Source organism: Equus asinus, chromosome 9, assembly GCF_041296235.1.
Source record: "Equus asinus isolate D_3611 breed Donkey chromosome 9, EquAss-T2T_v2, whole genome shotgun sequence".
NCBI lineage: Eukaryota > Metazoa > Chordata > Mammalia > Perissodactyla > Equidae > Equus > Equus asinus.
In genome coordinates, this window is record NC_091798.1 from 11,537,991 (window position 1) to 11,554,354 (window position 16,364).

General features: G+C 42.5%; 1 protein-coding gene across 1 annotated transcript in view; it reads left to right on the plus strand.

The window, feature by feature from the left end:
- Positions 1-8,010: 8,010 nt before the first annotated feature.
- Positions 8,011-16,364, plus strand: part of UBTD2 (ubiquitin domain containing 2) — a 56,379-nt gene continuing 48,025 nt past the window's right edge. Inside the window, exon 1 of the mRNA XM_044777674.2 lies at positions 8,011-8,377. Coding sequence (XP_044633609.1) covers positions 8,308-8,377 — 70 coding nt within the window. The 5' untranslated portion in view covers positions 8,011-8,307. The remainder of the gene's footprint in view (positions 8,378-16,364) is intronic.

A 16,364-nucleotide genomic window follows, 5' to 3' on the forward strand; every position in this document is an offset into this window, starting at 1 on the left:
GTCATTAAAAATAAGGAACGTCTGAGGGGCTGGCCCGGTGGCACAGTGGTTAAGCGCGCATGTTCCACTTCGGTGGCCCGGGGTTTGCCAGTTCCATTCCTGGGTGCAGACATGGCACCGTTTATCAAGCCATGCTGTGGCAGGCGTCCCACATATAAAGTAGAGGAAGATGGGCACGGATGTTAGCTCAGGGCCAGTCTTCCTCAGCAAAAATAGGTGGATTGGCAGCAGTTGGCTCAGGGCTAATCTTTCTCAAAAAAAAAAAAAGAAAAAAAGGAACGTCTGAGAAACTATGACAGACCAGAGGAGACCAAGGAGACACAATAACCAAATGCAATACCATTATTATATCCTAAGTTGGATCCTGGAAGAGAAAAAGAAGTAATGCAAAACGAGTAAACTCCAAATAAAGGCTGGAGTTTAGGCAACAACAACAACAAAAAAGTAGAAACAACCTAAATGTCCACCAACTGATGAAGGGATAAACAAAATGTGGTCTAGCCACAGAATGGAATATTATTCAGCCATAAAAAGGAATTAAGTACAGATACACGCTACGACGTGGATGAACCTTAAAAACATGCTACATGAAGGAAACCGCTCACAAAAGACCACATGATTCCATTTATATGAAATGTCCAGGATGGCAAATCTGTAGAGACAAAAAAGAGATTAGTGGCTGCCTAGGGCTGGAGGTCGGGAGGAAATGGGAGTGATTGCTAATAGGTATGGGTTTCTTTTTGGTGTGATGAACTGTTCTAAAATTGATTGTGAGTATATTCAAACCATTGAATCACATACTTTATTTTTAATTATTTTTTATTGAGGTATAATTGACATATAACATTGTATTAATTTTAGGTGTACAACATAATGATTCAATATTTGTACACATTGCAAAATGATCACAATAAATCTAATTAACACCCGTCACCATACATAGCTACAAATTTTTTTTTCTTGTGATGAGAACTTTTAAGATTTACTCTCTTAGCAACTTTCAAATATGCAGTACAGTATTATTAACTGTAGTCACCATGCTGTTTACATTACACTCCCAGGACTTATTGATTTTATAACTAGAAGTTTGTACCTTTTGACCACCTTCACCCATTTCGCCCACTCCCACCCCTGCCTATGGCAACCATCAATCTGTTCCCTGTATCCAAGAGCTTGTTTTGTTTCTTTTTTATATTCCACATACAGATAAGATCACTTGGTATTTGTCTTTCTCTGACTGACTTATTTCACTCAGCATAATGCCCTCAAGGTCCATCCATGTTGCTGCAAATGGCAAAATTTCATTTTTTTTAATTTATTTTTTTGTGAGGAAGACTGGCCCTGAGCTAACATCTGTTGCCAATCTTCCTCTTTTTGCTTGAAGAATCTTGTCTCTGAGCTAACATCTGTGCCAACCTTCCTCTACTTTATGTGGGATGTCACCACAGGATGGCTTGATGAGTGGTGCTAGGTTGGCACCTGGGATCCGAACCTGTGAACCCCAGGCCGCCGAAGTGGAGTGCGCAAACTTAACCACCACACCACTGGGCCAGCCCCAAAAATTTCACTATTTTATTGGCTGAATAATGTTCCTATATATATATATATATATATATATATATGTATAATATCTCCTGTGTATTCTTTATCCATTCATTCATCAGTGGACACTTAGGTTGTTTCCATATCTTGGCTGTTGTAAGTAATGCTGCAATGAACATGGGGATGCAAATATCTTTTTGAGTTAGTGTTTTCATTTTCTCTGAATAAATATCCCAAAGTGGAATCGCTGGATCACATGGTAGTTCTATTCTTAATTTTTTTAGGAAGTTCCATACTGTTTTCCACAGTGGCTGCACCAATTTACTTGAATGGTACACTTTATTTTTTATTTATTTATTTTTTTATTAATGTTATGATGGATTACAAGCTTGTGAAATTTCAGTTGTACATTTTTGTTAGTCATGTTGTGGGTACACCACTTCCCCCTCCGTGCCCTCCCCCCACCCCCCCTTTTCCCTGGTAACCACCGATCAGATCTCCTTCTCAATATACTAATTTCCACCTATGAGTGGAGTCATATAGAGTTCGTCTTTCTCTGACTGACTTATTTCGCTTAACATAATGCCCTCGAGGTCCATCCACATTGTTGTGAATGGGCCAATTTCGTCTTTTTTTATGGCTGAGTAGTATTCCATTGTGTATATATACCACATCTTCTTTATCCAATCATCAGTTTCTGGGCACGTAGGCTGGTTCCACGTCTTGGCTATTGTAAATAATGCTGTGATGAACATAGGGGTGCAACGGACTCTTGAGATATCTGATATCAGGTTCTTAGGATAGACACCCAGTAATGGGATGGCTGGGTCATAGGGTATTTCTATTTTTAACTTTTTGAGAAATCTCCATACTGTTTTCCATAGTGGCTGTACCAGTTTGCATTCCCACCAACAGTGTATGAGGGTTCCTCTTTCTCCACAACCTCTCCAACATTTGTCGTTCTTGGTTTTGGATGTTTTTGCCAATCTAACGGGGGTAAGGTGATATCTTAGTGTAGTTTTGATTTGCATTTCCCTGATGATTAGCGATGATGAACATCTTTTCATGTGTCTATTGGCTATATTCATATCTTCTTTTGAGAAATGTCTGTTCATGTCCACTGCCCATTTTTTGATCGGGTTGTTTGTTTTTTTGTTGTTAAGCAGTGTGAGTTCTTTGTATATTATGGAGATTAACCCTTTGTCGGATAAGTGGCTTGTAAATATTTTTTCCCAATTAGTGAGCTGTTTTTTTGTTTCAATTCTGTTTTCCCTTGCCTTGAAGAAGCTCTTTAGTCTGATGAAGTCCCATTTGTTTATTCTTTCTATTGTTTCCCTCAACTGAGGAGTTACAGTGTCCAAAAAGATTCTTTTGAAACTGATGTCAAAGAGTGTACTGCCTATATTCTCTTCCAAAAGACTTATTGTCTCAGGCCTAATCTTTAGGTCTTTGATCCATTTTGAGTTTATTTTGGTGTGTGGTGAAAAAGAATGGTCGATTTTCAGTCTTTTGCATGTGGCTGTCCAGTTTTCCCAGCACCATTTGTTGAAGAGACTTTCTTTTCTCCATTGTAGGCCCTCTGCTCCTTTGTCGAAGATTAGCTGTCCATAGATGTGTGGTTTTATCTCTGGGCTTTCAATTCTGTTCCATTGATCTGTGGACCTGTTTTTGTACCAGTACCATGCTGTTTTGATCACTGTAGCTTTGTAGTATGTTTTGAAATCGGGGATTGTGATTCCGCCGGCTTTGTTTTTCTTGCTCAGGATTGCTTTAGCAATTCGTGGTCTTTTGTTCCCCCATATGAATTTTAGGATTGTTTGTTCAATTTCTGTGAAGAATGTTCTTGGGATTCTGATTGGGATAGCATTGAATCTGTATATTGCTTTAGGTAGTATGGACATTTTAACTATGTTTATTCTTCCAATCCATGTGCAAGGAATGTTTTTCCATCTCTTTATGTCATCGCCTATTTCTTTCAAGAAAGTCTTGTAGATTTCATTGTATAGATCCTTCACTTCCTTGGTTAAGTTTATCCCAAGGTATTTTATTCTTTTCGTTGCGATTGTGAATGGGATAGAGTTCTTGAGTTCTTTTTCTGTTAGTTTATTGTTAGTGTATAGAAATGCTACTGATTTATGCACGTTAATTTTATACCCTGCTACTTTGCTGTAGTTGTTGATTATTTCTAATAGTTTTTCTGTGGATTCTTTGGGGTTTTCTATGTATAAGATCATGTCGTCTGCAAACAACGCGAGTTTTACTTCTTTGTTACCTATTTGGATTCCTTTTATTTTTTTTTCCTGCCGAATTGCTCTGGCCAGCACCTCCAGTACTATGTTGAATAGGAGTGGTGAAAGTGGGCACCCTTGTCTTGTTCCTGTCCTCAGAGGGATGGCTTTCAGCTTTTGTCCATTGAGTATGATGTTGGCTGTGGGTCTATCATATATGGCCTTTATTATGTTGAGGTACTTTCCTTCTATACCCATTTTACTGAGGGTTTTTATCATAAATGGGTGTTGGATCTTGTCGAATGCTTTCTCTGCGTCTATTGAGATGATCATGTGGTTTTTGTTTTTCATTTTGTTGATGTAGTGTATCACGTTGATTGACTTGCGGATGTTGAACCATCCCTGTGTCCCTGGTATAAATCCCACTTGATCACGGTGTATAATCTTTTTGATGTATTGCTGTAATCGGTTTGCCAAAATTTTGTTGAGGATTTCTGCATCTATGTTCATCAGTGATATCGGCCTGTAGTTCTCCTTCTTTGTGTTGTCCTTGTCAGGTTTGGGGATCAGAGTGATGTTGGCTTCATAGAATGTGTTAGGGAGTTCTCCATCTTTCTCAATTTTCTGGAACAGTTTGAGGAGAATAGGTATTAAGTCTTCTTTAAATGTTTGGTAGAATTCTCCAGAGAAGCCGTCTGGTCCTGGACTCTTGTTTTTGGGGAGGTTTTTGATTACCGTTTCTATTTCCTTACTTGTGATTGGTCTATTCAGATTCTCCATTTCTTCCTGATTCAGTTTGGGGAGATTGTAGGAGTCTAGGAATTTGTCCATTTCTTCCAAGTTGTTCAATTTGTTGGCATATAGTTTTTCATAGTATTCTCTTATGATCTCTTGTATTTCATTTGTATCTGTTGTGATTTCTCCTCTGTCATTCCTGATTTTATTAATTTGCGCTTTCTCTCTTCTTTTCTTGGTGAGTCTGGCTAGGGGTTTGTCAATTTTGTTAATTCTTTCGAAGAACCAACTCTTTGTTTCATTGATCCTTTCTATTGTCTTTTTTGTTTCAATATCGTTTATTTCTGCTCTTATTTTTATTATTTCCCTCCTTCTACTGACTCTGGGCTTTGTTTGTTCTTCTTTTTCTAGTTCCGTTAGGTGTCGTTTGAGGTTGCTTACGTGAGCTTTTTCTTGTTTAGTGAGGTGAGCCTGTATTGCGATGAATTTCCCTCTTAGGACTGCTTTTGCTGCATCCCAAATGATTTGGTATGTCGTGTTCTCATTTTCATTTGTCTCCAGATAATATTTGATTTCTTCTTTAATTTCTTCAATGATCCATTGTTTGTTGAGAAGCGTGTTGTTTAGTCTCCACATTTTTGCACCTTTCTCTGCTTTTTTCTTGTAGTTGATTTCTAGTTTAATAGCGTTATGATCAGAAAAGATGCTTGATATTATTTCAACTCTCTTGTATTTATTGATGTTTGCTTTGGTTCCCAAAATATGGTCAATCCTTGACAATGTTCCATGTGCACTTGAGAAGAATGTGTAACCTGCTGTTTTTGGATGAAGTGTTCTATATATATCTATTAAGTCCATCTGGTCTAATTTTTCATTTAATTCTATTATTTCCTTGTTGATTTTCTGTCTGGGTGTTCTGTCCATTGGTGTTAATGGTGTGTTGAGGTCCCCTACTATTATTGTATTGTTGTTGATGTCTTCTTTTAGTTCTATTAAGAGTTGCTTTACAAATTTTGGTGCTCCTGTGTTGGGTGCGTATGAATGGTACACTTTAAATTGGTGAAGTATATGATATATTAAATTATATCTCAATAAAGATGTTATAAAAAATAGAAAAGCACACACATGGGGCTGCCTGGTGGCGTAGTGGTTAAGTTCGCGTGTTCCGCTTTGGTGGCCCAGGGTTTGCAGGTTCGGATCCTGTACACTGTGGTGGCATCTCACACAAAACAGAGGAAGATCAGCACAGGTGTCAGCTCAGTGACCATCTTCCTCAAGCGAAAAGAGGAAGATTGGCAACTGATGTTAGCTCAGAGCCCATCTTCTTCACAAAAAAAAAAAAGAAAAAAAACACACACACAAAGAAGGCATTGTTTCCATAGAAAGTCAATAGATTTGGTTATGCAGTAAGTTTAGATAGGTGACATTAGACGTGAAGTAGAGCGGAGAGTTAATGAAGCCCCCCCACAGAGTCTGGAGCATTGTATGAGCCCAATTCACAGGTGAGGAAACCCAGCTGCACATAAATTTAAAGTCATACAGCTAGCACAGGACAGGAGCCGGATTCCAACCTAGGAAGCTGATAGTAGACCTAGGAACCCTTAATGGCCACATTACTCTCTCTCCTGGGAACTTGTGTCTCTGCCCTAAGATAAAGGCAGGGTGGAGAGCATCCACAAGCTGAGACTCTCTCCATGAGCTTGCTCTCTCTTCCTAGCGCCAATTCCTCAGTGCTCATTAGAAAGCACTCATCACTTGGGTGCCTACCATCTGTTTAACATGCATCATGGAAGTCTTGGTTTCTGCAATTTCTAGAGCAAAATTCAGGACAAAGCAATCCCTTTGAAGATATTCAGTGTGCAGTATCTCTCCATCAGAGAGGTGATGAAGCGATGTCTGTCTGCCAACGTGAATACTCAGCTGAGAAATCATCAGCTAGAAGGCTTAGTGACAGTGCCTGAATCTAAGAGCAACCTTTGAAAACTCATAAAAACGTCAATGGTATATAAGCTCTTTTGAATGTTCTTGACTACCCAGGACAACACTAATTCTCTAGTATAAATTTAATACAGCGAACTCCTATTTCTCACAAGACATTTCTGTGCTTTCCTGTAAGTATAGGGTTTTGTTTGTTGAACCCTCATTTTTATCTGATTATCAAATGAATACAAGGACCTAAATCTTTGCGTTTTGGACTATTTCTGCGAGCTGAATTCCCACGTGTGATAATCTCAAGTCAAAGGGTATGAAGGTTTTTAAGGCTCTTGGTCCGCATTGCCAAAGTGCTTTGCTAAAAGACTGAACCAATTTACACTCCCACCAGCAGTGTATGAAAATATATTTAAATGCAAATTCCAAGCTGCAGAGAGTCTCTTTCTTAGGTATTTCACTTAAAAAAATTTTTTTAATGCAATGCAAAAGCTGACCCAGGATGTTAAAAAAAGAAAGTCTGATATAAAAATGGAGCAGATAGTTAAAACAGCTCATAGGCAGAAATAAGCTTCAGAAAGGCCCAAGAAGGGCGATAAAAATTTTAAGGCATCATAGCAAGAAGCAGAATTCTGAAGGGAGCATTAAGAATTTGGCTTAGATTGGGATAGCAACCGCCAAGAAAGTAGGGCGTGGTCAATGCACCAAATTCTAGTTTAGAAAAAGCAGGGTATTTCATTTGTTGTACTTCACTTTGTCCTCAAAACCGATTTAAGACGCCTAAAGAGAGAGTCTTGAGAAGTAGCTTTGTGTCGTAATAATCAATGCAGCGAAAATGAAAACCACGCCCCCTGAACTACGATCAGCACTTATCTCTCCCACCCGGGCTGCCTCGCCTCTGTAATCTGAGTCCAGCTTGCAACCACAAGGGCCGCCTCTACGTCTAATAATGGGGCACAGTGATTTTAAGGGGCACGGGGGTGAGGCAGGCAGGGGCAAGCCCACCGAAGTCTACACAAATCCAAAAGGTGCTGAGACCTCAACCTTCAACCAGGATGCCCCCCCTTGCCAATTATCTGGGAACTCGCCCCGTCCCGGCCAGGGAGTTTTCCATCACTACGGCTCTGTGCCCGCCCTTCTCCGACCCGCTTCCACCAGGAGCAAGCTGACGCCCGAGGAGGAGCCAGAAACTCGATTTTGTCCCTTTCCACTTCTCCTTTCTCACTTTTGCTCCTCCTTTCCTGCTCTCTCCCCCTTCTTCCCGTCCTCCCCTCTCCCTCCCGCTCGCCCCCTTTCCCTGCCTCTTCCCGGACCGGTCTCCCTGCGCCTCCTCTCCTCCGGCTCCCAGCTCCCAGCTCCCATCCTCCGCCCCCCCGCGGCGCGCGGCCCCTCCCTCAGCCAATCAGCGTGCGGCCTCGCGGGGCCACGCCCCCCGGCGCTTCCGGGCGGCCCGCCCAGCCCAGGCCGCTGGAGCGGAGGGCGGCGCCGCGGGCGGGGGCCGAGGGGCCTGGCTGACGGGCGGCTCCGCGCCGGGCTCGCGTGCTCGCGGGGCCGCGGGCTGTGAGGGGCGAGGTGCGCCGCGGCCCCCCGGAATGGGCCAGCCCCGGCCTGGCGGGGCCGAGCCGCAGGCGAGGGCGGCGCGCGGGCCGGGCCTGCCGCGCGGGCGGCCCGGGGGCTGAGGGAGAAGAGGGCGCGGAGGAAGGGGCCGAGCCAAGGCGGTGGGTGGAGCGGCGAGGGGGCGGAGGCTGGGCCGCGGCGGGCGAGCGGAGCGGCGCGCCCGTCCGGAGCTCGGCGGCGGCGGCGCCGGAGGAGGCTGGGGCGGCGGCGCGCCCGGACGAGCGGCCGGAGGTGGCGGACGCGGCGCCGGGGCCCCATGGGCGGGTGCGTGGGCGCCCAGCACGACTCCTCGGGCAGCCTCAACGAGAACTCGGAGGGCACCGGAGGTAGGTGAGCGCCAGGGGGCGGCCTCGGCCCCCCATTGTTCCCGGCCAGGCCCGGCCACCTGTCCCGGCGCCTCGGGCCCGCGGGCGGCGCGGCCGGGGCCCCGCGCCCCTTTGTCATCCCCCTGCCCACGTCGCCCCCGCGCTGCGCTCCGGCCGCCCCGCCGGCCGCGGGGTCTCCGCCCGCTTCCCCGGGCCCCGGGGGGCGTCGTCCGCGCGCCTGGATGTCGCCCTCGGCTTCCCGACCCCGCCGCCTCGGCTCGGGGAGGTCGGCCCCGGAGCCGCCTTCCTGGCCGGCGCGCTGGCCCTCCGGCGCGTTCAATTATTCAGGAGCAGGATGGCGGCGGGCCGGGGAGGGAGCGGGGGAGGGAGGGAGCCGGCCGCATCCCTCGGCCCGGCCCCGCCGCCCGCGCCCTTGCCTGCGCCGCGGAGTTGGCCGGGCTCGGCTTCCCCGAGTTTCAGGTGACAGCTGCGCGAGGTGGCTCCAGCTTGGCCATTTAAACCGGCAGGTTCCCGGAGCTCGGCCGACGGGGGAGGGCTCCGGGGGCGCGGGCGTCCGTTTCCCGAGCGCTGGGGAGCGGCCGCCGGGGGAGACGTGGCTCGGTCGCGGCGCGGGGTGCTGGGCCGGCCGCCGCCGGGTGGGCTCGCCGGATTCCTCGCCGTCGACGTAGAGGAAAGTGCGCGGGTCACAGTGCCAACGCGCGAGTCCGCCTTTCCCGGCGGGATCGCGACTTCAAAAGTTTCCTGACGCCGGACGCGCTTCTGCTTTGGGGTGAATCGTCTGCCCAGGAGAGGGATTTTGGTTCACTTGGTGTTGCAGTGCCGCAGGGTGATGAAATTCTCCTGCCTCGACTTAAGTGACCTTTTGCCGAGTCCATTCTGGAGCTTGTTAGAGTTTTAGTTAAGAAACAGCTTCTGGGAATGGCGAGGATGGCAGTGTTGGTCTTGTTCCATCCTTACGTTAGATGTCTCAAAATGTGGAGCGTATTTATAAGTTCCTAAATTCAGTTGTTCGGGGATGAAAGGGTTTACAACTTTTCCTTAATATCCTAACATTTAGACCAGTTGCTTGCCCTGTCACTTAAGCTCCATCTGTAAATCAGGTACTCCTAACTTTTGGCTGATCAATTTCCTGAATTACGTGATGGTTAGCCATGCCACTTGAATAAGATCTGTGGGCATCCTGTATGACTAAATCCTGGACATATAGTTCGGAGAGCTCACTGAAGTGTGTCTTGAAAAAATCGTCCATGAAAATACTACTTTACAGTGCATTTCAAGTCCTGGTATTACTTGGTGGCATGTTAATAAGATCCTTAGTGATAACAAAGCAGGAAGATAAAAAGGGCATGATTTAAAACAGCTTTGGGTTGGGGTCAAGTTGGGGGTCAAAATGATCCTTCCTGTAAAGGGGGTGATCGTTAATGGTCCCGAAGTATATTAGTATGTACTTGTTATAGGTAGTATTCAGTTTTAATTAAATATTTTTTCACAGTCATTTAAGAATTCTGATAAACGTTTATCTCCTCTCAGTAATGAACTTGAACCAATTTCTTTAAGCCTTTTGGTAGTGTGGCTTGTGACCAGCCAGGAATTATTAGCATGGGCGTTTAAAAGCATGGAGTCTTAGCTTTTGGTTATTTTTTACCAGTGGTATCTAGTTTGATAGCTGTGGTATCAGTTTCTTTGAGAACTGAGTTCTCTGGACCTGAGGCTGTGCCCAAGGTTTAGAAAAAAGGGACATCAACCACCAAACCTCTTTATTTGGCCCTGATGTAACTGGGGTGGAGGAAGGACCTGTGTGGGATAAAAGGATTATTTCTGGAATTTAATTATGGAAGTCTTTTTTCTCCATTACTGTCAGGATAGTTAGGAGTTAATTGTGGTTGAAAGGAATTTGCTCAGGTGAGTGTGTCAGGTTAACATGTTAAACAGTTCTTGCTTATTACAGGAGGTTTTTTTGGGAAGGGAAAGACTATTTTTCCTGAGGGTGTTGGCACAGATCCTTTGCTTTTCAAACATACAATACGTGGTGGTTAGTAGTTTTAATCTGGACATACTGGGTTATGAAAAATTCTTTTATCAACATGGAGTAAAATACAGTCTTCTTGATGCTTCTCATGACGGGTTTAAGATTTTCATGACAGATTTAATTATATTCACAGTGTTGTGCAAACATCACCCTTTTAGAATGGCTTGACCCTTTCTGAATATCAGCCAGTCTTGGTAAAAAATGACTTCTGTTTTTTAACCTTTATAGGCCATTTGAGATAGTGTACTTTCCCTCTGGATCTAAGTTGCTTATGTATGCAAATAATTATGTATATATTGAGAGAAACTTCCTTACTGGGTGGATTACTTCTTTGAAGGAATTTGGGAAATTATTGCGAAAGACTGTAGAATATGGAAATGACTGAATTCACGTTATAAGATTTGTGTTATCTCTTGTTTTTGGAATAGTTTGTAATATCTTCCTCTGGTGTACCTTGCCTAGACTTCAGTTTTTGAGTTTCAGCTACTTTGACCGTTTTTTAATGACTAATTTTAATCAAGATAGGTATATTATAGAAATTATACAAGATTATTTAACAGTTCTCTCCAAGCTTCCATGTTCCTAGGATTTCCACTCGTTTTGATGTTTTTAGACAGCATATTCTGTATGGTTCTCTGCTTTATGATGACATTGAGATGCTGTGGTTGGCACTTAGGACCTCTAGACAAGCTTAAACCCGTGGCATTTGCTAAGAAATTAAATCTCTTACAATTTTTAAAAATAAGAAATATGTAGGAAAAAATAAAATGAAGTTAATTGAAGACAGCCAACTAGCTTCATATTTTGTTCACGTCTTTAATGTAGTGATATACAAAGTAGGTTCTCACTTTATTCTGTATGTTCAGTGATATCCCAAGAGGACTGACCCTGGTGGTCTCAGGTTTCCAGGTTTCCAGTAGCATAACTGAATGCTGGACATTCATTTCTTTATTTCAGAATGTCTTGAGAATATCGTGGCGTTCTTTTGGATATCCGTGTATAGCAGCCTTCCAGACATCTACTTGATGAGTAACAATGGTTTCTGAATAATAACAGCTACCATTTGTCCAGTATTTATTATGTGACAGGTACTGTGCTAAGTGATTAGGTTCTCTCATTTAGTCTTAACAACTCTGGGAGGTGGATAATATCTCTTATACATGGATTGAAGCCAGGAGAAATTAAACAACTTACTTAACATGGCATGGCTTATAAATGGCAGAGTGGGAACTTGAACTCAGGGGTATAATAAAGAATGCTGGGGGTTTTTTTTCCTAGTTTCATTTTTTTAATTGTAGTAAAATACATGTAAAAGTTGCCTTTTTTTCTTCCCTTGGCAAGGAAGATTGGCTCTGAGCTAACATCTGTTGCCAATCTTCCTGTATTTTGTATGCGGGATGCTGCCACAAGCATGGCTTGATGAGTGATGTGTAGGTCTGTTCCCAGGATCCGAACCTGTGCACCCTGGGCTGCTGAAGTGGAGTGCACGAACTTAACCACTATGCCAGCCCCCAAAATTTACCATTTTTAAGTGTACAATTCAGTGGCATTAATTATATTCACAGTTGGCAGCCATTACCACTATATATTTCCAAAATTTTTCACCACTCCAAACAGAAACTGGATCCATTAAGCAATATCTCTGCTCCCCCCTCCTCCTAACCCCTGGTAACCTCTAATCTGTGTTTTGTTTCTGTAAATTTGCCTATTGTAGATATTTCATGTAAGTAGAATCAAACAATTTTTGTTTATGGTATATTTTCACTTAGAATAGTGTCTTCCACGTTCCTTCTTTTATAGCAAGTATCAGTACTTCATCCGTTTTATGACTGAATAATATTCCATTGTATGTATGTACCACATTTTGTCTGTTCATCTGTTGGTGGACATTTGGGTTATTCCTACTTTTTGGCTATCGTGAATAATGCAGCTATGAACTTTGGTGTACAAATAGCTGTTTGAGTCCCTGTTTTCAGTTCTTTGGGATATATCCCTAGGAGTGGAATTGCTAGGTCATGTGCTAATTCTTTGTTTACCTTTTTCAGGAACTACCAAACTTTCACACAGCAGCTGCACCATTTCACATTTCTACTAGCAATGTGCAAGGGTTCCAGTTTTTCCACATCCTCACCAACACTTATTTCCCATTTTTTACATTATACCCATTCTAGTGGGTGTAAAGAGGTGTTTCATTGTGGTTCCAGTTTGCATTTCCCTAATGACTAGTCATATTGAGCATCTTTTCATGTGCTTGTTGGACATTTGTGTATCTACTTTGGAGAAATGTTTATTTAAGTCCTTTGCCTACTTTTTACTTGTGTGGGGTTTTCTGTTGAGTTGTAGGAGTTCCTTATATAGTGTCTGTATTAAACCCTTATTGGATATGTGATTTGCAAATATTTTCTCCCATTCTGTAGGTTGTCTTTTCACTCTCTTGATGGTGTCCTTGGATGCACGAAAGTTTTTAACTTTAATGAAGTCCAATTTATCTGTTTTTCCTTTTGTTTCCTGTGCTTCTGGTTTCAGTTTTAAATATATATATTTAACTAATCCTTCACTGATGGAGAAAGAATAAATCTATAACCAATAATTCACAAGTCTTATAACTAACATTTGCTTTCTTAACTATGAATAGAAAGCTGTTTTAAGTTTATTCCCTCTGTCTAATCTGATGAAAAGGTTGATTAGCAATGAAATAGTTTTTAAAAAGTTGACAAAGGTAATCCATAAACCCACTTCAATTTCTTAATCAAGAGATGATTGTTGTATTTTCTGGGGAAGCATTTTACAATCAACAAGCATTGAGTACCCACAATATGCCCAATGTTGTATTGGTTGCTGTTGTTCCAAAAAAAAGGACTCATGATCCTATTTCTTGAGTATGTCAAAATCCTTTTTTAGAAAGCGTAACAGCATATGCACACATGAGACAACTATAAAACGCTATATAAACAGATAAAAATACCATAGGATGATCTGTGCAAGTGCCGAGGGAATAAAGGCAAACAGTGATCTCAGCTGCTCCAGGCTGTGGTCTCTCTACCAGTGGCATTGGCATCACATGGGAGCATGTCAGAAATGCAGAATCTTGGGCCCCAGCACGGACCTCATGAATCAGAATCTGCATTTTAGCAAGATTCTCAGATGCTTCCTGTGCACATTAAAGTTTGAGAAGCACTGTTGAGGATTGCTTCTAGTGGGAAGAGACAAAATGAGGAACCCATTAGGGGAAAAAATGGCGTGAGTTGGTGATTTGTTGGATGTAGGGATAAAGAAAAGAAAAGAATCTTCTGTTTGTGAATGTGGGTGACCAGGACTGTTGAGGTGGCTTGGCAGGTTTGGGGGAATTAGAGCTATCTGGGGAGAGCCATTCACCTTTCAGTATGTTAAGGTTTAGTTGACAAAGAATTTTTAAGGTGAAACATCATTTAGGATGGTGCAGAAGTTTAGGTGTGGAACTTGGAGATGTTCAGGATTATGAATGTGGATTTTGAAGTCAGCTGGGAGAGGTTGACTGAAGGTGTAAAAGTGATTGACTGCTATAAGTAAAAAGAGGAAAGTACTAAGAATTGAGTCACGAAAACTTCACGGAAGGTGGAGAAATGAGAAATCACCTCTCCGGCATGTCTCAAGGCCTGACCCTAGTAGGTGCTTAGTATACCAAATTTTGTTGTCTTATTGGGAAACGTAAAAAACAGATCTGCCTGTTTTTTACTGATCTAATTGTATTTGAACAGACCATTTGTATAGTTTCAGAAAATAATTCGGTTTGTTAACTTTTCATTCTAGTGTGGTGTTTGCAGAAATTCTAACTGTAGGTTATTACTCATATCCTAACACAAGATAGACTGCTTGGGCATCCAACCCCAGAACATAGCAACAGCACTGCTGAGGTTGGGGTACTTAAGAACAAACGTTTTCTACAAGACGGTTACTTTCTTCACCAAGAACATCGTGCTTCTCTCTTCCTTGTGTATGTTCAGTGTCCCATATGTTACTTCTACATATCAGCTAACTCGGTTGTGTATTGAGTTTTCTTATGCTTCTGCTCTCAGGGCTGTGCCTATAATAAAAAATGAAGCACAATTGAGCGTGAGGAGGACTGAAGATTTAGTCTCCTCCTCGTGTGACAGTGAAAGTACAAATCTTTCATATTTTCTGGGTTGGTGAGCTCTGGGGCTTTATGAGAGGGATGCATAAAATTTTATACCAATTGGAGAGAGACATACTGTGAAATAGGAGGCATTTACTTGATGTAAAGCAGAGGGTGGCTGATTTTACTAGGAGGCGTGGAGTTGTGGGGAAAGGACCAAAAGAAAAATAGGCAGCAAGTAGGTGTGGGTTGGAAGTAACAGTGGTACTCTGTGTGGGTAGGTCTGGTAAGTATGAGAATTAAATTTAGGTTGGGGAAGCTACAGTTGGAAAATACTGGGATATGGGGAAAGCTGAATCCTCTTTGGGAAGAGATTTAAGACTGGAGTTTACATTAGAAGTTGACATGGGTTGTTGTAGCCCCTACCTGATCAGCTACCTTCCACCAGGCTAGTCCCACTCTGTTTTCAATTTTCTGCTGAATAAAGGGTTGACGTTTTTTCCCAGTCAAGATTATCTTGGAATTTATGTTGGAAGGGCGTTTTTAAAGAAGTCTCACTGTGGATGTTAAATGGGCTGTTTTTTTCATCTCTGATTTTATTTAGCAATCAGTTGCTAGCGCTGTATACTATGGACAGAAGCTTTAAGCCGTTAGAAAAGACAGGAATCTTCATTCCTCTGATTTTTGATAACCGTAGTCTATAACACCACTCTTTCTTCTGGAGAAATTTTAATCCATGGGTTTTATTTTTGAATCTACCTGGTTTTGTTACTGTACAGGCAAAGCTTTGGCAGCACCTTGCTTGCAGTACTGTACCCAGGTAAGTCTTCTAATGAGAATGATTACTGAGTGTTAATCACTAGTAATAAGGAAGCTTTGCCTTTATGCTAATAAATTAGTTCTCTCTCTTGTGGCTTTTGACGAAAACACATTCTTCTCTTGTTGCAAGAAAGTATTAGGTTGATTTGGGTAAGCAGCGTGATCATATTAATTGGGCATGCTGATCAATTTGCTGATTTAGTGATTCTCTCATTTTTCCTTACTGCAGACCACCTGAATGGTTTATCTTCATTTGGTGGACCACTGCATCTGCTTCTTCCCGCCGCCCCTCACCGTCCCTACCCAGCTTTCTGCTTCTGCTTAGCGGGCAGTACTAGGCCACCAGCAAGCTCCTCATGATTCACTGGTAGTTCAAGGACCATAGGTTGAGACTTGACTAACGTATGTACTTAAAGATGCATGTGTGTTGGCCAAGAACAATCAGCATGTGTCTTGCATCAGCTACTTTGTTTTTCAGTCAGCAAGAATCAAGTTTGTTTTCGCATATATTCCATATATTGAGCCAAGAGGTTAAATATTGCTGAGTATACACTGGGTGTTGTAATGCCATATTTTTGCATGTTTGAAATAAAACTTTTGGAAGTTTCCATTATAGCTCTGTTTTCAGAAATGAAACTTCTGTTGAAGTTAGATTTCTGAGAAAAAAGAAATATTTACACGTGGAAGTTATTTTAAATGAATTTTACTTGAGCGTGAGGTCTTAATGATATACATTTGCTCAATACTTGACTAGAAATGGATTAGTGACTTTCGGGCTTTTCTGATTAAGTTCTTATCCTCACAGGAAACCCTTCAGATAACTTTTTGCATGTATTTGGCTTGTTAGGTATAAGCAAGGTCAGACTGCTTCTTTGCATCAGTTCAGATAGTTTCCATGCTTGTAGGCTATGTGACAAGAGTATCAAAGGGGTAGAGTAACAAATGGTCCAGGTCATTTAGTTATGAATCTGCTTTGTGATAAATTAATCACTCTCGACTCAGGGCACTTGATTTTTTAGGTGAGTTAAGATGCTTCTTCCTGAAAA